Raw genomic sequence first — 25851 nt, forward strand, 5'->3', positions numbered from 1 at the left:
CGAGTAGTTGGGATTACAGACACACACCACCATGCCTGGCTAATTTTTGTGTATTTTTAGTAGAGACGGGGTTTCGCCATGTTGCCCAGGCTGGTCTCGAACACCTGGCCTCAGGTGATCCGCCCGCCTCGGACTCCACCGGCTGAAATACCAGTATTTCTTTTTATAAAATGAAGGGGTTCTGAAGGATGAATAGGAGTTTGTCAGGTGGAAAAACGGGAGAAATAGGCATCTAGGGTTAAGAATTACAGGATTACAGGCCACCCACCCCACGGCACAAAAATCACTAGTGGGTTAGCAGTAGGACAGAGCAGAGTTTGAAAGCAAGGAGTCGCTTGTAGTCAGAGAGAAAGTGTATGGTCCTCAGGCCTGAAAAGAGAAACCAGTTGGTCCAGAGAATGCGGCTGGCTCGGGGGCATCGGGCCTCATCAGGCAGCTGAGAGCCGGCGGCGTCCCAGCAACCTGGGAGAGTTCACGACCCCCCACGACCACGCCCCCACCAATTCCAGCCAATGAGGAAGCTCTCCTTGGCGTCCCGTTGCCAAGCAACCACGTGTCTCTCCCCCGCCCCCCGCGGGGGTTAGCAGTTGCCTACCTTCCCCACAGAGCGATAAGCCCCTCTTTAGGGCCGCCTTAGTTCTCGGGCGCTCTTGGAGGATGGGGATCTGGGAGACCCTCCATGGGACTCTCCCGCACACTTTGTCGCTGGAATTTTATGTTTTTTAGTTCATATTTATTTTGCTTATAGAAAAGGAAGATACCCCTTCCGAAGACGAGGAAGCTTACAGAAGTTTATAATCTTTCAAAAAGTAATCCCAGGCTCGCCTTATTCTGCTCTAACCGGACTTCCTTATCCCGTCTGTGGGAGACCCAGGTGCTTTCTCATTACTTCTCAGATGGAAACCGTTTTGGAATTCGTGTAATTGGGACCTGGGGATCAAGGAGAAGTTGCCGGAACCTCTCATAGCAGTGGCTGCTGAAGTAGAAGATTCTAGAAAAACCCTTGCCTTGGAGACGCAGGCTAAAAAGCCTGAACGATTTTTAAGATGACCAAGTTTCCAGCCACCAAAAAGCTTCAGAGTTCCCCCAACGCGGGGGCTGTCCGGCCCTTTTATGCCTCGGAGAACCTAAAGCAGGTAAGTCTTCCCTCTCTGCGGAAACCAATCATGTCTTTCAGAGCAAGTGAAATAGGAATTAGCCTCGATACCAACAAGGAAGAGAGGGGAGAGAGGGGAGTCATGGAGTAATTAAATTGTCGAGACACATCCCCGTTGCTATCAATGGTTGGTTTCTCGTAAAGAATGAAAACGCAAACCAGAGCGGTGAGCTGGGCCATCCTATTAGCCAGTAATTCCAGAATGATGGAATAAATCAGCAGTGACACTGTAGAACATCAGGAAAAAATTAAGATAAATTGAAGGTTTGCCGTCCGCAGAAACTTACTCTCAGAGATCTGTTGGTCTCGGGGAACAGGCACATCCCCTCTCTCTATGAAGAGGCTCTAGAGTGTCAACTTTTGGGGTTTGAAGGCTAGGTTTGCCACGCACCAGCTGTGTGACTTTAGACAGGTTAATTGCTTAGCGTCTCTGAGGTTTTATTTCCTTGTGTCTATGAAATTAGAACAGGAACATCAATTTAGGAGCAGTCTGAGGACTAAATGGAATAATTTATGAAAATTGTCCATTGTGATGTTAACGCTGGATAATGTGTTTATGGGACATGGAACAGTGTTGTTGATTTGAAAAGCAAAGAAAAATCGATATGTACTGAGTGACTGGAGTCAATGGTTCCTGTTTTTAAATGATCATAACTGGGTAAGCACAACTCTAAGTGTGCACTTGTTATTGTACCCTCACACCCCACTTTGCGTGGATTGGCCAAGGTCAGCAATGCTGGTCCACCCTGGTGCATCCACAGGGCACACTTGTGGTTCACGGCCATGCCCCAGGAAGGAGGGCCTGGCGGGTGGTCAGTCCATGACGGAGAGCTTAAAACTCACTAGTGGCTAGATGTGGTGGCTCACACCTGTAATCCCAGCACTTTGGGAGGCTGAGGCAGGCGGATCATGAGGTCAGGAGTTTGAGGCCAGCCTGGCCAACATAGTGAAACCCCATCTCTACTAAAAATAAAAAAAATTAGCTGGGTGTGGTGGTGTGTGCCTGTAATACCAGCTACTCAGGAGGCTGAGGCAGAAGAATTGCTTGAACCCAGAAAGCGGAGCTTTCAGTGAGCCAAGATCGCGCCACTGCACTCCAGCCTGGGCGACAATGCCAAACTCCATTTCAAAAATAAATAAATAAATAAATTGCCAATGCTCTCCATGTGGTACAAAACGTTCCCGAGCTGCTCTTCTCTAAAGTTTAACCTATCTCTGTGTACTCCTCATTACTCAGCACTCTTAGGGAGACCACTCTGCATGACTGCATGATACAGCCTTTTTCCATCTCCTTTCATCTCAAAATACTACCCAGAAGGATGTTCAATCCCGAGTAAACCCTGCTGGGACTGAACTTCCCAGCATAGCAGTGGGGGAATGAATGAGGGATAAAATGAAGAAGGAAATGGACGCTTCAATAGCAAGGGTGAGCATCAAAGCAGGAGCAGCAGACAGAATCACCCTGGGTTTGGATCTGCCTCTTAGCAGCCCTGTGGCCTTGGGCAAGTTGAGCTTCAGTGTTGCCATCTGCAAAATGGGGATATCATAGTTTCCTCATGGGATTGCTGTGAGCATTAAATGAGTAACTGTATGCCAAACGCTATGAGCACAGTTCTGACATATGGGAAGCACACGTTAGGTTTTAGTTATATTGTCATTTCATTTATTTAGTAAAGATTTATTGAACCTCCGTTAGGTGCTAAACACTTGCTCTAGTTAAAAATGAGACCTGCCTTTGAATCTCACAATCTATAGTGTGTATGCTTGGGACTGGGAATAAAAGAGATAAGAAACATTGTTATAATGCAGGTTAATTAATGGTGTGTTGAGGAAGTATCAGAGGGTGTTGTGGGAGCAAAGAAAAGGGATAGCTAATTTAGATTAGTGTGTGTGTGTGTGTGTGTGTGTGCGTGCGTGCATGTGTGTGTGTGTGTCTGTATGTTGGATTTGGGGAAGAAACAAGCCATGTACTCAAATAAATGCAATAGGTTTTTCATCCTGGCATACACAGAGAGATGTAGAGAGTGGAGGAAGATGCGGAACTTGAAATGATCATCTCTTTCTTCGGAGGAGAGTAGTGGGACTCAGGGAGGTCAAGGGATGGGAAGAAGGCTTCTGGGGAACTGTTGGATAGACCAAGACTTCCAGCCCAAAAGCCTCATTGAAATCTTTCTGCACCCCTCTCTACTTTCTAGAAAATAATGAAGACCCCAGGGGGTCCCTAGCTCACATTCAAAAGATCATGCCTTTAGGAATTTCAAGGTTTTAAAGCTATAGTAAAGCAATGATTAACCTAATCTAGGGTTACTAGAAAGTGACAAGCCTCAAGCAAACATGTAGAGATCAGGATTTTGATCTCTACAGTCATGCAGAGTAATTGCAGTCATGATGATGATGATAATGATAGTTGGCACATATTGAGTACATGCTACATGTGCCACGTTTCGAGCTAAAAAAGATTAAGTGTGATATTTTCAGAACTTTCTATAATCCTTCAAGCTATGAACTGTTATCTCCTCATAAGAGGGCAACACTGAGGCTCAGAGAAGACAGGACACCCAACGGGCAAAAAGATCACCCAAAAGGCATGATCTTTTGAATGTGAGCTAGGGACCCCCTGGGGTCTTCATTATTTTCTAGAAAGTAGAGAGGGGTGCAGAAAGATTTCAATGAGGCTTTTGGGCTGGAAGTCTTGGTCTATCCAACAGTTCCCCAGAAGCCTTACCCAAGGACACCCAACGGGCAAGGAACGGAACTGGGATTTGAATTTGGATCTGTCTGGCTCTGAGCTCAAGCCCAGCCCTCTCTATCTCACCATCTTATCAAGCTGTGATAAGTGATTGTTCTGTTCAGTGTGACAAGGCTACAAAATTAATGTGTAAGACACAACCATTGGCTTCAAATAACTTCCAGGTTTGTTTGGAGGAGGAAAGGGAATGACACCTAAAAATAGAATCACAAAATGCCAAACAGCCTAGTAAGTGTCCAATGAGGAGGGATATGAGGAGTGGCATTTCTGGGAGGAAGGTATGGCCACACTGGCTGCGTGGTAACATTAAGAGTCCCCTGCATGCTTGTATAATGAATGCCTGTTGGAACAAGCCTCAAAAGGGTCTTGAAACCCTCTGAACCTGGTCGTTTTCCTTTCTCACAGGGTTGGAAGTTGCTATATCCTGCCAGTATAATGTTAAATTGGCAACTGCCTTGTACGGGATCTTTTTTTTTTTTTTAATAAGTAACATATGCAAATCCTCTATTTGAAAGTCTTATGTTAAAGAAACCATCTAGCTTGTCCTTATGCTGGGCTCCCTAATTTATTGAGGGAGTCCCTTTTCCCTTTGTTTCCCAAGGAAGCAGAAGTCTGATGGGATCAGACATGGGGAAGGGGAGAAGCAGACTGTGTACAGGATTACCACAGAACCTCGATTTCTGCCTTGGAAAAGGCTAAAAGAAAGAGAGGTGCTTAGAACATCCCGCTTTATGTTCCAGACTGAGAACTCAGAAGTAGCATTTGGCGAAAACAACTGTAAAGGTTTGCAGTCCTCTATACAAGCTCTGTCTCTTGGTGCCTGAACTTTCCATCTCATTGTCATTAAAAACCCAGTGAGAAAAGCAGCATACCTGTTTTGGGAAGATCCTGAAACTTCCAGGAACCATTCTGGGAGCCTTGCTCATATCCAAGTTTTTTGTGATTAAATTTGCAGATTCTGCCAGGTGCGATGGTTCACGCCTATAATCTCAACACTTTGGGAGGGCGAGGCAGGAGGATCACTTGAGCCCAGGAGTTCAAGACCAGCCTGGGCACCGGCTGGTGAGACCCGGTCTCCAGAAAACAAACAAACAAAAACTAGCCAGGTGTGTGTGGTGGTCCCATATGCCTATGGTCCCAGCTTCTTGGGAGGCTGAGGCAGGAGGATTGCTTGAGCCCAGGAGGTTGAGGCTGCAGTGAGCTGTGATTGGATCACTATACTTCAGCTAGGGTGACAGAGCAAGACTCTGTCTCAGTCAATCAACCAACCAGTAAAAGAGCAGATTTGTCAGCAAACTCTGTGGGTTTGAACCCCAGTGCTCCATTTACTAGGCTGTGTGACCTTGGGCTGCTCAGTTCCTCTCTGTCAAGTGCATCACGTTTTATCTAATCCAAGAAGCCTTCCATTTCCAGATGCGTCACCATTTTCTTGTGCTGCTAAAAACAAAAACTCAACAAATTAAACTATCACCTGTTTCAATTATGTGTCCCAGTTTCAGAGGCATTAAAATGCAGATAGAAAAGGTACACCTTAGAATAGATGAAATACATCTAAAAATGCTTCCCCATCCAAAAGATGTTGCAGGAATTAGATGAGTTAATGTGGGTAATGCTGTTAGAACAGAGCCTGGCATAGAGTAAATACCATTAAATGGTAGCCTTTGTCATGGTGGTGTTTAATCCTTTCAACAACTCTGTAGTAGAGGTATTGTTAATAAGCTTTAGTACCGAGGTACACTAGAGCTTGAAGATCCCCAGGGTCTAGTTCTCTGCTGAGAGGTAAATTGACAGGTACCGGAAGAAGGGGGCAAACCAGGCAGAATCCCAGGTATGGAAAAGTCCTGGGCCTGACAGTCTGCATCACCCCCACCACCAAATGATGAGGATGGCTGTGTCCAGAGACAGCCTTGGAAACAAACCCACAGCATACACCCAGCTGGGCTGCCTGGAGTCAGAAAAGGAGAAACAACATATTTGAGAAACGTTTTTCCCAGCAAGAGAAGCCTGGACTCCCAGCACAATACGTTTCCACGGCAAACATAAAGCGATTTCCCTCCTTGTCCAGATAGAAGAAATTGTGACCTGAAGAGATAAATGCCGGGCTGTGGTGAGTCACTGGTTTTTGTTACAGGTGACCTTAGCACTCAGTGATCTCTCTTGCCTTTGATCGCTGAGACCACGCCCCCTGTATAGAATCACTGATTGCCCGGAAAAAATAAAATAAAATAAAATATCTACCAACCACTTGAGATTCAATTCTGAAGAATCTCAGCTGGCTGTATCTCCATTTTTATATTGCTCAGGACTTAAGCCAGGAAAACAGCAACTAGGGAAAAGAGACTCTTTTCTCTCTCCAAGGGGTTCTTCTAGCTCCATTGTTATTGCATGAGATAAATTATAGAATTCATGTTTTTTGTTTAGATGGTTTGTTTGTTGCTTTTTTCTTTATGGCCTAATGCTTTGGACAGGCAATGCTTGCCTTAGCGAATCTTGCTGTGTCTAATTGCATGCCCATGTGACAGTCGGCTCCCCTCCATGATAAATCAGGATGCAGAGGAGTGTGTTCATTACCTCCTGACACAGGAAGAGCGATCAGCACTCTTCACGCTGGACAAAATGAAACAGGCTCTTTGTCCCATCTACAAAGAGGCACCTGCTCTGCAGGGGAAGTGATGATGGTGGGAAGGGGTGAAGAAATGATCAATAAGTCTTATTGATGGGATAATAAGCTTTGAGATTAGTGAGAAGCTCTGCCTTTGACGTCAGGCAAAGGTGGTTTCAAATTCTCTTTTTGACACCCCGGTGTGAGTTTCTGGGAAATGGAGTTGAAGAACAATAAGATCTATGGCATAGATGTTTTGGAAGGGTTAAATAATTCATGTGAAATACTGAGCACAATACCCAGTTAGTCTTCAATAAGTGGTGACAGTGGTCATTATTCTTACTTGTGCTCCTCCCCCTTCTCTGATTGGACATGAGTGCTACCATGACTGTTTTGAAGATATGGTCAGCCTGGAGATGAAGTCAAGAGGAAACTGAGTATTAACTCTAAAGTCACGTAGTGAGGTTCATCATTAATGAGGCTTAATAAGGCCAGGCCCCAGCTTAAGGGTAGAAGGGAAGAGGCAGGTCTAAAGATATTCTTAGAGTTGGTATGAGAGTATATTTGCATGAGAGATGTGGTATCTTTCAGGAGAGTGTACATCCTGATGGCAGAAATGCTTGATCCAGACAAAAGCCTTAGTTGTAGAGAAGGGGATGCTCCTGAGCATGGTTTGATCCCTGGAATTTATCTCTCAGCTCAGTCTCATTATTCATGTTTTAATCCCATAGAGAATCAAAGGGTAATGAGGAAAAAATAAAAGGAAAACACTGTATATGGATTAGGACTGTTTTGGCTCCAAGTAAGAGAAAAACTAAAAAGCAGTGAAGTAAACAAATAGGAATTTATTTTTCTCATATGAGAAGTCTGGAGGTGGACAGCTGTTGGCATTGGCTCTAAAGCTTACTAGTGTCAGGCTGGCAAGACCTTTTCCCTCGGTCACAAAATGGCTGTCCCAGGTCCAGCCATCACATCCATATTCCAGCAGAAAGAGGAAAAAGTCGAGAGTAAAAGCTATTTTTGTCCCTTTTATGAGGTAAACAGAAGCTTTCCAAGAACCTTCCCCACCTATTTTCTCTATTTCTAATTTCCCAGAAAAATGTCACCTGTCTTTTCTAGCAGTAAGAATGGCTGGGAAAGTATGCGTTTAACATGACTATGGAAAGCAGGGGCTGGCCGGGCACGGTGGCTCACGTTTATAGTCCTAGCACTTTGGGAGGCTGGAGGCAGGTGGATCACCTGAGGTCTGGAGTTCAAGACCAGCCTAGCCAACATAGTGAAACCCTGTCTCTACTAAAAATGCAAAAAAAAAAAAAAATAGCTGGGCATGGTGGCATGGGCCTGTAATCCCAGCTACTTGGGAGGCTGAGGCAGGAGAATCACTTGAACCCGGGAGACAGAGGTTGCAGTGAGCTAAGATCGTGCCATTGGATTCCAGCCTGGGCAACAAGAGTGAAACTCCATCTCAAAAAAAATAATAATAATACAGCAGGGGCAAGGAAGCAGTGTTGATACTGAAGATGAGTATTAGACTGACTTTTCAGCAGTGACTTACAAGAATGATTTCACAAAAACTTAAATAATAGGGACCCCAACCCACACACTGACAGAGGGTAACCCAAAAAAGAGAGACATCCCTATCCCCTACCCTACACAACTACTGCTTAGGAATCTCAAGGGCACTTGTCCACAGTAGTGCCCATCAAAGAGCCGTGGGGGTAAGGGAACAAGTAGAGTTTCCCCAGTGGGAACATTTATTCATTCAACTAACATGTACTGAGTTCCAAGTATGTGCATGGTTATAGGTGGCAGGGATACAGAACGAATAAAGAAAATCAAATGGGACACCACTTTGAACACTCTGAAAAATGTAGGGAGAATAACACGAGCCTGGATCTAAAGCAATGGAATGTGTTCCATCTTTATTCCTGCGACCCCCATCTGTTTCCATTGTTTGGTCAGGCTTAAGGAAATTCTGGTTAGATAAGCCTTTGCACAACTGTGGAAGGAAACTTATTCTTGACTTCCTTTCAACATCCCTACAGCCTCCAAAGACTCAGCCATCAGCTGTTAAATTCAAAAGCTGCAAAAATTCGTATGGGGTTCATTGGCAAGTAGCACTTACATAGAATCTGACAGAAGCCAATTAAACCTTTCTTGGGCTGAATAAACCGACATATTTTTTCTCAGAGATATTTCTGACAGCTAAATTCAAAATCATAATCGTCAGTAATGGGATACCTTCTAACATGAGATGGTGGTATTTTTCCTTCTAAACTCCTGTTTTCAAACTCGGCTGAGAAAATTTCTTGTGGGGCTCAATTTTGATCGAATGTATTTCTGCCTAAATTGGAATTTATGCAATCGGTAGTTTTATTTAATAACTTGAAAATTAGCCGCGTCTGGCAGTTGGCTTGCAAGCCTGGAAATGCCTCAGGGTTTCTGGATTTCACAGAGTGGTGAGATTATACAACTGGTACAGATTCTTGGATAGGTTCAGCATTGTCAGGGGTTTCGTGGTGGGCTGTAGCTCAGGGGCAGAAAGGACAGAGAATATCCCCTATTGCAGCCTGGTACATGATCAGGTCATCTTTTGGGATATATATTGAGCACCTACCATGTGACAGATGTTTTGAGGGTGCTGAAATGCAGCAGACTTGTGGTCTTCTCCCAAGGAACCCACAGTGCTGTCAGAGAGAACATTTATAAATAACTATGAATCTAGATGGTGAATAACAAGTACCAAAAGAAAGACAAACAATATATATATATGTGTATATATATATATAGGAGCCTGAGGTAGAAACGAGTTCTGTCATGGAAAGACAGGTGCAGTGAAGCCTTCTGAATCTTGAATGTTGGCTGGATATAGACTTGGGGTGGTACTAGACATTGAGCCAAACCTAGAACTCATTCTCTAATACATCAGGGAGGAAGGGAGGGGGTGTATTGCCATTCTCCTGCAAAAAAACAAGTTCTTTCTTGGTATCCTGTCTGACAAAATGGTCCCTCACTGAGCTCCAGCAGATCGCTCTTTTCATACTCTCCCTCTCCATACACAAATTTACCCAAGTTTCTGTCCCAAAGGGTTGTCAAATTAGGGAGAATTATGCCCCATGAACTCCCACTAAAGCTTTAAATAATTGGAAATACCTAGTGTGTTACTCCTCTCCAGGCTTTGCATTTCAGCAGTTTCCCAAACTTGGCACTATTGAACATTTGAGGCCAGATAGTTGGCCCTTGCATTGCAGAGTGTGAAGCAGCATTCCTGCCATCTCCCTGTTAGGTGACAGTTGCAGCCTCCCTGTGGTGACAAACAAAAATGTCTCAATATCAGCAAATGTCCTCAGGGAGCAAAACCATCCACAGGTGAGAATCACTAGCACAGGGATGCTAAAGTCTTGAATACCCTTCTCCAGCCGAATGCCTATGTGATGGTAAAACCTTGCCCGTCTAAATAAATGATGCTGTCATGTACCCAGTTGTTCAAGTAGAAACCCAAGCTTCATCTATGACCTCTGCCTCTTCATCACCCTATGCCCACTGCCATAGGGTAGGGGTCCATAGCACCATTATTTCTTGCCTGGACCAGCCCATTGGACCCATAACTGTACTTTTTTCTTTCCATCTGACCCACTGTCTTTCAATCCAAGTGTGATACTGTCATTTTCCCTTGTTAAAACAATTCAGTGGGCCGGGCGTGGTGGCTCACGCCTGTAATCCCAGCACTTTGGGAGGCCGAGGGGGGTGGATCACAAGGTCAGGAGATCAAGACCATCCTGGTCAACATGATGAAACCCTGTCTCTACTAAAACATACAAAAAATTAGCTGGGCATGGTGGCACGTGCCTGTAATCCCAGCTACTCGGGAGGCTGAGGCAGGAGAATTGCCTGAACCCAGGAGGCGGAGGTTGCAGTGAGCCGAGATCGCCTCATTGCACTCCAGCCTGGGTAACGAGAGCGAAACTTCGTCTCAAAAAAAAAAAAAAAAAATTCAGTGACCCTTTATTGTCTTCAAAATGAAGAAGAATATCTTTAATGAATTTTAAAAGTCTCTGCATGATCCAGCCCATGCCAGGTTCTTCAGCCTCATCTTTCATCACTTCGTCACCAGTAAGGAGCCACACTAGTTTTCAAATATGCTGCCTTCTGTCTTCTTCCACCTCTTAGAACATTCTTTCTCTGTCTCTCTGTCTCTGTCTCTGTCTCTGTCTCTCTCTCTCTGTCTCTCTCTCTCTCTCTCTCTCTCTCTCTCTCTCTCTCTCTCTCTCTCTCTCACACACACACACACACACACACACACACCTCTGCTACTTCTTTCAGTGTCAGCTTAAATGTCATTTCTTTTGAGAAGCCTTCCCTGGCCACCACCTCCCAATCCAGGTCACATGCTTCTTTTGTACCATAAAATTCCCCTTTGTAACACTATCTTACCTAGCAAACTGCAAGCTCCTCCAGAGCAGGAAACATGGTAGCTTTTTGGTGGCTACTACATTGGTATCCCACAGGACCTGCCATGTGGTAGAAGTGCAGTTAAGACTTGGATGAGTAGGCAGATCTTTCTAGGGCTCTCTTGTCTCATAAGCAGCCATTAATTATATAGCATTAAAGCCAAACCAACCCTCTTCAAGACAGAAAAAGGAGGCTGGGCACAGTGGCTCACGCCTGTAATCCCAGCACTTTGGGAGGTTAAGGCAGGCAGATCATGAGGTCAGGAGTTCGAGACCAGCCTGACCAGCATGATGAAACTCCATCTCTACTAAAAATACAAAAATTAGCCGAGCATGGTGGCACATGCCTGTAATCCAGCTACTCAGGAGGCTGAGGGAGGAGAGCCACTTGAATCTGGGAGATGGAGTTTGCCGTGAGCCAAGATTGTGCCACTGCAGTCCAGCCTGGGTGACAGAGTAAAAAGAGCCTACAGTTTAGATGGGACATAGGAAAGGAATAGCTTGGAGCTACCTCTCAAGACCTCCCTTCAACCAGCCAAATCCTTATTGGTTTTTCATAGCAACACCATTCCAGAACTTTGAACGGTGGTAGAGCGGGTATAGCCCTTGCCTGGAATTAAGAGGCCTGGTTTCCAGCTCTGTCACCATCTGGCTGTATGACTTGTGCTTTGTTGTTGTTGTTTTTGTTTGTTCGTTCTTTGTTTTTTGTTTTGTTTTGTTTTTTGTTTTATTTTGTTTTTGAGACAGAGTCTCACTCTGTCGCCCTGGCTAGAATGCAGTGGCATGATCTCAGCTCAGTGCCATCTTCACCTCCCAGGTTCAAGGGATTCTCCTGCCTCAGCCTCTCAAATAACTTGGATTACAGGTACACACCACCATGCCTGGCTGATTTTTTTTTTTAAGTACACATGGGGTTTCACCATGTTGCCCAGCCTGGTCCCGAACTCCTGGGCTCAAGAGATCTACCTGCCTCGGCCTCCCAGGGTGCTGGGATTATAGGCATTTGCCACCGCACGTGGCCTGGTTGTATGACTTTGGACAAACCACTTAACCTCTTTTATTTCTCTGTCTTCATCTGAGAAACAGGGAATCTTAACCTGGAAATTGCTGGGCTCTCTGATGGCACATGAAAAGAAAATGGCTACCACTTACTGAGTATTTTTTTGCACCAGTTGCTTTGCATATATTATTAAAATTAACTTTTCAATCCAGTGTGGTAGATGCTATCATGACATCTAATCTCTACTTGTAGAGATGAGGAAACTGAGTCTTGGAGAAGTTTTACAACCTGCCCAGAGACACCAGAGAAACAGGTGATGGTTTTAGGATTTCAATCTAGGACCAAATAACTACAGAAAGCCTGTGCTCTTAAGATGAGCTTGGTAGGTTGCAGTAAGAAGGTGTAAGTATCTCCCTAAAAGGGGCATCTATTGGTACAATTTCTTTTTCTTTCTTTCTTTTTTTTTTTTTTGAGACAGAGTCTTGCTCTGTCACCCAGGGTAGATTGCAATGGCATGATCTTGGCTCACTTCAACCTCTTCCTCCTGGATTCAAGCAATTCTTGTGCCTCAGCCTCCCCAGTAGCTGAGATTATAGGTGCCTGCCACCACACCTGGCTACTTTTTGTATTTTTAGTAGAGACAGGGTTTCACCATGTTGGCCAGGCTGGTCTCAAACTCCTGACCTCTTGATCCGCCCGCCTCAGCCTCCCAAAGTGCTGAGATTACAGGCATGAGCCACTGCACCCAGCCTATTGGAGCAATTTTTAAAGAGGATATTTAAAAATCTCTGGATTAAAGGGGAAAGCGCCAATTTTAGCTGTAGAATATGCAAACAAGAATGTGACTCTGCCTGTGACCACAGACAAGGACATTTGTGTTTTCTTGAGCTTTTGCTAAAATATGCTAGCAAGTTTCTGCCAGAAAAAAAACACAGCTAAGGATGAGAAAAAGAGGGGAAGAAAATCTGCATGTGGCTTAGACTCATCTTTCTTTTCCTTTTTTCTTTTCCTTTTTTTTTTTTTTTTTTAGACAGAGACTCACTCTGTCACCAAGGCTAGAGTGCAGTGGCACAATCTTGGCTCACTGCAACCTCCACCTCCTGGGTTCAAGCTATTCTCCTGCCTCAGCCTCCCGAGCAGCTGGGACTACAGGCATGTACCATGAAGCCTGGCTAATTTTTGTATTTTTAGTAGAGATGGGGTTTCACCATGTTGATCAGGTTGGTCTTGAACTCCTGACTTTGTGATCCTTCTACACTGACCTCCCAAAGTGTTGAGATTACAAGCATGAACCACCGTGCCCAGCCTAGACTTATCTTTCTAAATAATGTTCGTTTCAGTGAAGATTCGTAAGCCATTTCTAATTAGAGTCACATTTCCAAGAAAGGCATATTTTGATCCTGGGTCAATACACTGCCAAGACCTGCTAGATAAAATGAAGAGGAAGACAGGCCTAGCTAATGAGAGATGAGGCTCTGGGGTGTGTGTGGCTGAGATGTTGTTAATCGTAAACAGCTTAATTGGGTTGAATAATTTGAGTAACTACCAAGTTAAATGGATTCACTCTGAATCTAAGCTCTGACCCACTGAATTCTTTATTTTCTCCAAAAAAAAAAAAAAAAAATACCCTGTATCATAATTGCCTATTTATTTTTCATCACTAGACTTGTAGCTTTTTGAGGAAGGTGACTATGCATTGCTCATGAGTCTATCCTAGAGCCTAACACAGGGGCTGGTTATGGCAAAATGTCCAGTATTCTTTAGTCTCTCTTCTCAGGACCAAGGATAGCTCCACACATTCCTCAAACAACTGGAAATTCCATCTGGACAGGCCCACAAATGTTTTGTTTGTTTGTTTGTTTGTTTGTTTGTTTGTTTGTTTTTGAGACGGAGTTTCGCTCTTGTTACCCAGGCTGGAGTGCAATGGCGTGATCTCGGCTCACCGCATCCTCCACCTCCTGGGTTCAGGCAATTCTCCTGCCTCAGCCTCCTGAGTAGCTGGGATTACAGGCATGCGCCATCATGCCCAGCTAATTTTTTGTATTTTTAGCAGAGATGGGGTTTCACAATGTTGACCAGGATGGTGTCAATATCTTGACCACCCGCCTCGGCCTCCCAAAGTGCTGGAATTACAGGCTTGAGCCACTGCGCCTGGCCCCATAGATATTTTATTACTATAGTCAGTTCATGCTGGGTGCTTCATAAATATGAATACCATTCTGATACTTACTATGTATCCTTGGGAAAGTTACTCCCTGTGCCTCAGTTTCCCTCTCCTCCATACAAAAATAGTGACAGTCCTGCCTCATCTGGTTGTTGGGAGGATCAGGAATAGCCCCAGGCACGTAGCAAATTCTCACGAAATGTTTTCTCTTAATATTTCCACTTTGAAATCGGAGCCAATGGCTCCCAAATATCAAGAACTAAAACATTTAAATACTGACATTTCCAAAGATGATGATACTTATGCTGATCATTTTTATGCATTCAGGGAAAGACAGCCAAAAGGATAACATAACTAAAATGTTTCACTTCTAAGAGCCCTTGAAGAAAATGCCCAAAAGGCAATTAGCACATGACTGTCACCTGTGTTGCTATTACTTATTAGCTTATCCCATCCTCTGTTAATCAAACTGCTTCTTTGATATTTTTAGACCTCTTGAAAGAGGCTCCTCAAAACTGAGGAAGCAATGCTTGTTGGCAGGTACCAAGGAATTTGAGACACCATGAATATGGCATTCTCATAGGGTATGGGAGAATGGTGAGAGCATTCTGCAGGGTCTTTGAGAACCAGAGTAGGCAGTTTGGATGCTTTTTAACACTAACTAGCCTCCTCATCTTTTCACTTTGTGCCCCCAACCAACAAATAGCCCTCCCTTTCCTTGTGTTCTATGGCTCAGGATTTTAATTGCCCCAGTAAAAGCACAGTGCTTGAGTTTCCTTCAGTGAACAGACAAACTCTAGCCAGAGTTAGTTGACTTAGTGCCTGGGTGATGGGCTCATTCTAGGTTTTGAGTCCTGATTCTGATGCTGTTTGCCTGCTCTGTGACCTTACACTACCCACTTCACTTCTCTGATGCTGAAGACTCTCACCTGTAATTGAATCCTGTGAAGATTCAAGACAATGTTCATCAGGACTGAGTCTGAAATAATAGCTAAGGTTGATTTGTGGTTGATATTTTTCAGTGCTCTTGATGTTTTACATCCCAACCATCCCCATGTTCTGTTACATGTAATGTCAAATTGGCTCTTTTGTCCAAAAAAAAAAAATCAGATGTCATAGTATTGAGAAAAGAAATCTCCTCCTGAAAAATCATCATCTCCAAAGGTCATCCTGGAGGTATGTTTTTGTATTCTACATGAGGTTAAAAATGATGTCAATGTTTTAAGAATAAGTAATGATCTATCATGACCATGATCATAGAAGTAACTGATGTTGTTGGCTGAGTACTTACTTGTGTGCCTTGTGCCATGCAAACCCTTTATGTGAGTTATGCAATTCCATACACTCTACAGTGATAAGAGGTAGGCATTATTAATACCATTTTACAGATGAGAAAACCTGTCAACAAGAGTCATACAGCTATTGGTTAGTGGACCATCCACCATTTTTAACCATTATGCTGTATTTCTCAAAAAGATAAACTTGACTTTTCCCTGGGGGTGGGTGGGTTGACAGAAAATATGCCCCACTCTCAAAAAAGAGGAGAAGGAAGGAAAACCACCCACTTTGAAAAGCTTTAGGGAGAGAACACTGACTGCATCTTAATAAGCTGATCACTTCTGGCTTGTCCTCACCTACCAAGACCAAGGTCCAGGGTATGTTTATTTTTGTTTGCTTGTTTGTTTTGTTTTTAGACAGAGTCTCTGTCGTCCAGACTAGAGAGAGGTGGCACGAACTTGGCTCACTGCAACCTCCGCTGCCCAGGTTCAAGCAACTCTCATGTCTCAGCCTCCTGGAATAGCTGGGATTACAGGGGTGTACTACCACACCTGGGTAATTTTGTATTTTTAGTAGAGATGGGTTTTCACCATGTTGGCCTGACTGGCCTCAAACTCCTGACCTCAGATGATCCACCCACCTCAGCTTCCCAAAGTACTGGGATTACAGGCATGGGCCACTGCACTTGGCCCAAGGCGTGTTTCAAGAGCACTCTGTCTACCCCAGCAGTCCCTGAAGTTGACAACTGATAGACATTCCACAGGACTCTCAGTCCACTCCAGCTCCTCCAAGAACCCCACCAAGTCTCCATCCCATCTTTCATAATGTCAGTAATCAGAAATATACCCATTCATTGAATGAAGCCTGGGATTATCTAATCAACACAACTTTATCTTTGCCTGTCATTGCTCCCTTCAGATATTTTCAGTGCAGGAAGCTCTAATCTGGAGACTGAATAAAAATGGTGTACACAGGGTGAGCCTTTTCTTCTTGCCCTTGGGTGACAGCCACTCAAGTAGTCTCTTTAAATCACAAAATACAGTCACAATTCAAAAACCAAAAGCATTGACATAAGATATCAAGCAACATTTCAACCTTCCCTCAAGAAGAAGAGTGGTCCCCTTCTCCTCTCTTTTAAGGATGGCTTCAGGCAGGCCACCCAGGAGGGAGATATGGGGTGTGCCCCTTTCTTTAACCAGGGAGATCCCCAGCTCTCTTTGCTTGCTTGCTTGATTTCTCTCTCCTTTCTTTCTCTCTCTTTCTTTCTCTTTTTTTCTTCCTTCCTTCCTTCTTTCTTTCTCCTTCCCTTCCTTCCTTCTTTCCTTCTGTCTCTCTCTTTCTTTCCTTCTTTCTTTTTTTTCTTTCTTTCAACAGTCTCACTTTGTCACCCAGGCTGGAGTGCAGTAGCACTATCTCAGCTCACTGCATACCTCTACCTCCTGGGTTCAAGCATTTATCTCGCCTCAGCCTCCCATGTAGCTGGGACTACCGGCACATGCCACCATACCCAACTAATTGTTTTGTATTTTCAGTAGACATGCAGTTTCACCATGTTGTATTTTTAGTAGAGACAGGGTTTTTCTATATTGGCCAGGTCAGTCTCAAACTCCTGACCTCAAGTGATCTGCCTGCCTTGGCCTCCAAAAATGCTGGGATTATAGGTGTGGGCCACTGTGCCTGGCCTCTTCTTTGCTTTCTAACTCTTGGCTGGAAAAGAAAATAGGAGACATGGGAAAGGTCTTACCAGCACTGCCATAAAGTGGCTCTATTCTCTCTGGGTCCAGCAGATGCCTAAAACTGGCTCATTCTGCAGGTAATTTTGTTGGCTTTTTTGAAGTTCTCTACTACGGTGCTCTGGTTACAGCTCTCAACACATTTTCTACCAGCTATGCACTCCCCTCAGATCTTGGTTTACTAGAAGTCCACCCCATTCAGACTCATGATATTGGGGTCTCCTGCGTTACTGGTGGGAGTCATTATGGGCAGGATCCCAGGTTGCTGTTTCTGCCTTTGGTGCCACATCTGATCCCCAGGTTTCACACAGCCCTGGCATATGACTGAAAAAAAGCACCACTTCCTGATGCCACAGCTATTCTTCATCTCTCTACCTTTCCCCTAGAAGCACTTCCTAGCCTGCCTCTGTTCTCTGAACTTCCTAGGAGGGTGTCAGAGACCAGCCCACCAGTCCCCAGTTGCAGGGATCTCATCTTCGACTCTGGAGCCATCCCAGTGGTGACCTCTCCCTCCTTCATTTGAGGTAAAGGATAAAGCATCCTCTTCCCTTTGGGATCAGGCTTCAAAGCACCACAGAAGCTGTTGATGAAATTGCTTCACAAATGCCTCTCTCCCTTTCCACTCTCTAGTTTTGCGTTCTCGAAGTGGGTAAGAATTGAGAGATCCATTCTCCCATAGCTACCTTGAAGATGCCTTTAGGGTGGTCTTTCTCACTTTCATTTGGTGTCTGATGCCTACCTTGGGCCCTCAGTCTATACTATCTGTATGAGACCATTCTCACATTGCTATTAAAACATACCTGACTCTAGGTGACTTAGAAAGACAAGAGGTTTATTTGGCTCATGGTTCTGGGAACTGCACAGGAAGCATGGTGGCATCTGCTTCTGGGGAAGCCTCAGGAAGCTTTTACTCATGGTGGAAGGCAAAGCGGGAGTGGGAGCCTTACATGGCAGAAGCAGAACCAAGAGAGAAAGGGAGATGCTACAGACTTTTAAACAACCAGATCTTGTAAGAACAGCACCAAGAGGTTTGTGCTAAACCATTCATGAAAGAACCACTCTTTGCTAGAGCACAAGAATGTCCTTTACTACAGTTCTCAGTGAGTTCCTCGTTCCCATCTGAGACCACCTCAGCCTGGATTTCATTGTCCATATCACTAGTAGCATTTTGGTCACAACCATTCAGCAAGTCTCTAAGAAGTTCCAAACTTTCCCTCATCTTTCTCTCTTGTTCTGAGCCCTTCAAACTGTTCCAAACTCTGCCCAATACCCAGTTCCAAAGTCACCTCTATATTTTCAGGTATCTTTATAGCAATGCCTCACTCCCAGTATCAATTTTCTGTATTAGTCAGTTCTCACACTGCTATAAAGAACTACCTGAGAAGGAGTAATTATTGAGAAAAGAAGTTGAATTGTCTCTCAGGAAACTTACAGTCATGGCAAAAGGGCAAAGAGGAAGCAAGCACTTATTCACATGGCCAGCAGGAGAGAGGGAAAGTGAAGGGGGAAGAGCTACACTTTCAAAACAACCAGATCTCATGAGATTTCACTCACTGTTGTGAGAACAGCAAAGGGGAAATCCACCCACACAATCCAGTCACCTCCCACCAGGCCCCACCTCCAACACTGGAGATTTCAATGCGACATGAGATTTGAATGAGACATGGATCCAAAACATATCACTATCCTGCCTGTTAGTCTATCCTGTTATCCTATTATTTGCTAAAGGTTCATTGTGTGCCAGGTGATTTACAAACAGTATTTTGAGGCCTCGTGACAACTTTCTGAGAAAGGTGTTATCACCTCCCTTTTACAGATAGGAAAACCAAGGCTCAGAATTTAAACATGACTTATATGATGTTGCACTGCTAATGGATGGAAAAGCTCACCCTCAAAATCAGGCCAGTCTGGCCCAAAAGTCCCAACATTTTCCTCTCCAGGATGCCCAGAGCTGCTTATATTTGCTGAAATGGAGTCTTAGCTTCATTCTCAAGTTTCTCAAAAATTCACTTCCAGGCCAAGCGCGCTGGCTCACACCTGTAATCCCAGCATTTTGGGAGGCCGAGACAGGTGGATCACTGAAGGTCAGGAATTTGAGACCAGCCTGGCCAACATGGTGAAAATCTGTCTCTACTAAAAATACAAAAATTAGCCAGGCATGGTGGTGGCAAGTGCCTGTAATCCCAGCTACTTGGGATGCCGAGGCAGGATAATCACTTGAACTAGGGAGGTGGAGGTTACAGTGAGCTGAGACTGTGCCACTATACTCTAGCCTGGGCAACAGAGCCACACTCTATCTCAAAAATTAAAATTAAAAAGTAAAATAAATAAATAAATTCACTTCCAGATCATGCTTATACAGCCTGCATGATCCCTCCTTGCTACCAAAGCCTCTTAACGCTCAGGAGAAGTTACAGGAGCATTTGGGAGGGTGGAGTGGGGGTGGCGGGTTAAGACACTGTCCACATCAGATGCAGCTGTCTCAGGGTCATTCACAATACAAAGTGTCCCTTTTTCTCCGTGTGTGTGTGTGTGTGTGTGTGTGTGTGTGTGTGTGTCTATGGTCCTCCTGCAAATTGACTTGAAAGGAAGCCAGATTCCACTGTACCTTGTCTGCCTGTGAAGGAAGATAGTTCCACTGTTCCTTGTCTGCCTGTGTAGGAAGATAGTTCCACTGTTCCTTGTCTGCCTGTAAAGGAAAATAGCCTTTTTTGGCACTTAAAGGATCTTAATTTAATCCATGATAGGAGACTTCATGAAGTGGCTGGGGATGTTGATCAGAGATCAGATGCCCCCTAAGTCGCCAGCCCAGATCCAAGGGAAATCAAATAATGTCACTCTCCAGAAAGCAGTTTTTCTTTCACCAAAGGTTTGGAAACTGCATTAAACAAACCTCTCAAAATTTCTCTCTTTCTCTCTCCCCTACATTTCTCTCATTATTTGTCTGTCTCTCCATGTTTCTGTTTCTTTCTCTGTCCCCTCTCCTTCTCTCTTTCTTTTTTTTTTAGACGGAGTTTTGCTCTTGTTGCCCAGGCTTGAATGCAGAGGCACGATCTCAGCTTGCTGCAACCTCTGCCTCTGGAGTTCAAGCAATTCTTCTGCCTCAGCCTCCTAAGTAGCTGGGATTATAGGTGCCCACCACCACACCCAGCTAATATTTTGTATTTTTAGTAGAGGTGGGGTTTCACCATGTTGACCAGGCTGATCTTGAACTCCTGACCTCAGGTGATCCGCCTGCCTCGGCCTCCCAAAGTACTGGGATTACAGGCGTGAACACCACACCCAGCCATACTCCTTTCTTCTCACCCTCTTTCTCGTTATCTGCTCTCTCTCTCTCTCTTCCCTCCTCTCTCGCTCTCTCTCCTCTTTCTTTTCACCCCCTCACTCTCTTTATAGCTATCTGCTCTCTCTCTCCTTGCTCTCATTCTCTCTCTGTCTCTCTCCTTGCTCTTTCCCTTTTTCTCCACTTCCCTCTCTTTCTCTGTCTACCCTCCATCATGACACCTAACAATATTTGTTAGTTCTTCCTGTGCTTCCCTTTAGCTTTTTAAATAATTGTAACAATTTTATCTATTTAAAAAGTGAAGAGAAAAACCCTAGACAGCCTGTCCATTTGGACATCAAGGAAAGCAGACTTTCAGACCAATTGCTAGGCAATCCAATCCCACAGACTCCTTGTTTCATTAATGTTCTTTCGTCTACCTGGATTGTAATGGGAGTCTGTCCGTAATTGTGTAGTTTGGGTAAATAGATCATTAGATAAGATTGATAACAGAGTGGCTTAGGTGATGTTTTAAACCAAAAGCAGAAAATCATCAGGGTGTCTCCAGCTGTAAGTGACAGGACCACAATTCATACAGTTTCAGTTAAGAGTCTGTCAGGGATTTTCAGCATAAATTGCCATTTTCTGAAGTTTCACTTTTCTGCTTTAACAAAGAAACAGGAAGATTTTCTTTCCAGCTACAGCACAGTGCACGGGGCTCCAAGCTAATGGATGTGGGTTTGTTTGGATAAAGAACTTGATATCAAGTTACTGCTTATTAATGTAGACCATAAAATGTTCTTACAAATAATTTCTTCGTTTTTCAAACCCTGGTTCTCGGCCTTTGCTGCTGCTTCAGCCAGGGTCACAGAGCACTCGGACATTGTCTTTGTGTTCAAGCAGCAGTAGAATTCAGGCTAACAGAGACCAAGCCAAATAAATCTCTTCTTGAATTAAAGAGGCAGAACAATCCAAACCAATAGATTCTGCCCGTTCTGAAGATAGGGCCCCATCATCTAGAGCCACAGAGTCATAGAGAAACCTTGTAGGGCATCTAACCAACTTCCTATCCAAAATGGGAGAATATGGTCATGTTGCTGGCTATCGGGCACAGTATGAGCCATAGCTCTGCTATTTCCTTGCTGTATGACCCTTGGGTAAATCACCTCTCATGCCAAGCCTCAGTTTCCTTATCCATGAAATGGAGATAAAGTCAGTGCCTACTTTTAAAAGTCTTGAAACTTAGGTAACCAGGGTATCCTGCTCTCCCTGAGAGAGGGCTGGCTTGAGGTGGACCCAGTACTTATATGTGATCTGATCTTCTATATTGTCTTCCTGTTTGTTGGTAAAATTGTTGGCCTGGGTTCAGGCACATATTTAGAGATCATTAAAACAAGACAGATTAGGAAGTTCTTCCCTTTAAGAAGCATTCTCTGATTCTCTCCTCATTTTCTTCCTACCCAGCTCTTCAAAGCTCCACAGTCATAGCTTCCATCATTCAACTGCCAATATGTCTATGTCACCACCAGCAGCAGATTCATTAGAGCAGGAACAGCCATTAGTGATCTTTGAATTCATTCATTCATTCAAAAACTATTTGCAGCACACCTACTATGTACTGATGCAGAGCAAATAAGCCTCAAAATTGGGGCTTAGCCCAGGAGGGTTCTTGGCTTTGCCCAGGAAAGAATTCAAGGGCAAGTCAGTAATGTTAGACAGCAATTTTTATTGAAGTGGCAGCGTACAGTAGCAGCAGAACTGCTGCTCCTTGCAGAGCAGGGCTGCCCCATATGCAGTGCACCCCCAGTAGCAGCTCAAATGCAGTTCTGCAGTCACATTTATACCCATTTTTAATTATAAGCAGATTAATGGGCAGATTATGTGGAATTTTCTAGAAAAAGGGTGCTGATTTCCAGGTTGTCAGGTTGTTGCCATGGAAAGGGTAACTTCTAGTTGTTGCCATGGCAATGGTAAGCTGATGTGGCACACTGGTGGATGTCTCATAAAAAACTGCTTCTGCCTTGTCCCTCTTTTAGCTAGTCCTCAATTTAGTCCAGTGTCCAAGCCCCACCTCAAGAGCCAAGTCCCGCATCCTACGTCAGTACCAGTTAAATCCCATGGAAAAAACACAATAAATACTTGTTGAATAAATTAATGCAACATCTCTGAATAGTGAACCTATTATCTCCTTGTATACCTACTTGCTCTAAACAGTATATGTTCTATTTAAAATGTGTTGTTCTTATTTTTTTAAGTTTCCACTCATTCTTAACTTTAGATTTTCTGGATACTTCCAGAATATTCTAGAGAGCCATTTACTCCTGGGACCAGTCACCTTTGGTGAAATCTCTTTGAATATCTGAGATCAGGTGTTCTATGGAAATCAAGTTTCCCTAGATACTGCACCTGTTGCTTTGTTATTAGAATGATACATAGTTATATATTTCATTTTATTTCATTCATTTCATTTAGATTCAGATTCATTCATTCACTCATATTCATTTCATTTTCTAGAATTCCTCACCCATCTAATGCCATATTTCTTTCTAGTGACTTTAGCAAAGAACTCATGTCAATCTTTTATGAGATTTTTTAGGCCATTTTTCTCCAAAGTCTAGTGCAGAATATGACTAGAATTACTTTCTCAATACAATAGCAGTCCCCAGATACAGACCCTGTGGTGAACTTTCCCCAAAGTTTCCATCTAGTTTTCTTCCTTTATTGTCTGTTGGTCCATTTTTCACTTTATTCCTGTGTTTGTCCAAAGATTAAATTCCTAGCAATGCAAATGAGAAATATATCAGATGTTTCACTTTGGGTTTGCAACAAAGACTTGAAAAATTGGCCTTTTATCATTGCAGTGTCTTGCATTAAAACCAATTTTGCAATGTCTTGCATTTGTCTCTGTGTTCTGAAGTTTTTTTTCACTAGTAGAGTTTTTCCAGATAATTTTATTCTCACCCAAATGCTTTAAAAAACAATTTTACTAAAGTATAACACACATAGGTAAAAGTACACCAATATAAGTGCACAGTTTTGTAAGTTTTTACAGTGAAAATATCCATGCAACCACTTCACCAAAATCAAGATACAGACCATTACCAGTACTGTTGTTTCAATCTTTGTTTTTCCAAAACTCATGTTGAAATTTAATTTCCATTGTAGCACTATTAAGAGATGGGAGCCGTTTTTATTGAAATGTCATATTGGTAAATATGTAGATGGGTGCAGGTGATATTTTTTACATGCATAGAATGTGTAACGATCACGTGACGGTACTTAGGATATCTGTCACCAGGAGCACTTATTGTTTCTATGTGTTGAGAACATTTCAAGTCCTTACTTCTAGCTGTTTTTAAATGTACAATACATTGTTGATAACTATTATTACACCACTCTGCTATCCAACAACAAGACTTATTTCTTTCATCTAACTACATATTAATACCCATTCACCAACCTCTCTCCATTCCCCTCAACACCAACACCCATATCTTTCCCAGCCTCTGCTATCATTCTATTCTCTACACCACGTGATCAGCTTTTTTTTTTTTTTTTTTTGAGACTGAGTCTCACTCTATTGCCCATGCTGGAGTGCAATGGCCTGATCTCGACTCACCACAATCTCTGCCTCCCACGTTCAAGCAATTATCCTGCCTCAGACTCCTGAGTTGCTGGGATTACCGGCATGCACAACAACGCCTTGCTAGTGATCAGCTTCTGATCCCTTTATCACATTACTATAAAGAAATACCTGAGACTGGATAATTTACAAAGGAAAGTGGTTTAATTTGCTCATGGTTCTATAAGCTGTACAGGAAGCATTATGTTGGCATCTGCTCAACTTCTGGGGAGGCCTCAGGAAGCTTACAATCACGGCTGAAGGTGAAGGTGAAGCAGACATGTCTTATGCAGAAGGAACAAGAGCAAAAGGCAGTAGGGGGCAAGACCAGCTACATACTTCTAAACAACCAGATCTCATGAGCACTCATTATCATGAGGACAGTACAAAAGGGGATGGTGCTAGACCATTCATGAAGGATCCACCTCCACAATCCAATCACCTCCCACCAGGCCCCACCTTCAACACTGGGGATTACAATTCAACATGAGATTTGGGTGAGACACAGATCCAAACCATGTCAGGTGATTACATGCAATATTTGTCTTCCTGTGTCTGGCTTATTTCACTTAATATAATGACCTCAGTTCCCTTTAAGAGGTGATTAGACCAGGAAGGCTCCCTCCTCATGGGTGGGATTGTTGCTATTGTAAAAGGTGAGTTTGGTCTTTTCTCACCCCTGTCTTGCCCTTCCACCTTCCACCAGGGGATGACACAGCAAAAGACCTTCAAAAGATGCCAGCCCCTCTCAATCTTGGACTTCCCAATCTCCAGAATTCTGAGCCAATAAATTTCTGTTCATTATAAATTACCCAGTCTCAAGTAGTCTGTTACAGCAGCACAAAGCAAACTAAGACAACCAGAAGCCCCCCAGGAAAACCTTCAAACGCCCTCCCAAACATGGTCTTCCTTCTCCCTGATGGTAACCACCATCCTGACTTCTATCACTATCAATTATTTTTGCCTGTTTCTTGAACATCATATAAATGAATCATATAGGGTATACTCTGTTGGATCTGGATTCATTTGCACAATGTTATGTTTATGGGATTTATTTATATTTTTGCGCATAACTGTCATTTGTTCATTCTCGTTGCTATATAGTATTCTACAATATGACTGTACCACAATTTATCTATTTACCTCTTGAAGGACTTTTGGGTTATGTTTTTTTCAGGGAGAAGATAGGAGTGGAGCTATTACAAAATGCTATGAATGTTTTTTGTACAATGCCTTTTGGTGAATAAACGTAGATTTCCATGAGTGGAATTGCTAGCCAGAGGAAATGCATATGTTCAGCTTTATAAGCTTTACATGCTGCCAAACAGTTATCCATAATGGTGGTTCAGTTTATACTACCACCAGTAGTGAAGGAAATTTCCAGTTGCCCCACATCCTCAACAATCTTGATATTGTCAGTGTTTTTAACTTTAGCTACTCTGGTGGGTGCTTAGTAGTATCATACTGTGGGAATGCTTTAATTTGCATTTCCTTAATCCCTAATGAGGTTGAGCATGTTTGATAGGTTTATTGGCCATTTGGATATATTCTTTTATAAAATGCAAGTTTAAATCTCTTATTCATTTCCCTATTGTTACACACATCTCAGATCTGCTTCAAGATGTGGGAAATAAACACTGGTGTAGGTGAGAGTGAAAATCTGCACATTTTTGGAACATGGTTTTAAATACATGAAGAGCCTTTATGTAGTCATTTCACTTTTAGGTGTTGATTGCATGGAAATATTCCTGATGAATACTGTCCTCAGGACTTATACATACATTTTAAAATATATAAATAGATGCTTATCACAGGTCTATTTTATCAAAAAAAC

The 25851-nt window shown here is 43.4% G+C and overlaps 1 protein-coding gene across 5 annotated transcripts in view; it reads left to right on the top strand.

Moving 5' to 3' along the window:
• Window positions 1-553: 553 nt before the first annotated feature.
• The window catches only part of CCDC60 (coiled-coil domain containing 60), a 216865-nt gene continuing 191567 nt past the window's right edge, over window positions 554-25851 (top strand). For 3 of the 5 annotated variants that reach the window (XM_035257788.2, XM_035257790.2, XM_035257789.2), the window contains exon 1: window positions 554-1136. In XM_035257788.2, coding sequence (XP_035113679.1) covers window positions 1047-1136 — 90 coding nt within the window. In that variant the 5' untranslated portion in view covers window positions 554-1046. The remainder of the gene's footprint in view (window positions 1137-25851) is intronic. The other 2 variants (XM_078337409.1, XM_035257787.3) reach the window with 2 other exon arrangements.

This window comes from Callithrix jacchus, chromosome 9, assembly GCF_049354715.1.
Source record: "Callithrix jacchus isolate 240 chromosome 9, calJac240_pri, whole genome shotgun sequence".
Lineage (NCBI taxonomy): Eukaryota > Metazoa > Chordata > Mammalia > Primates > Cebidae > Callithrix > Callithrix jacchus.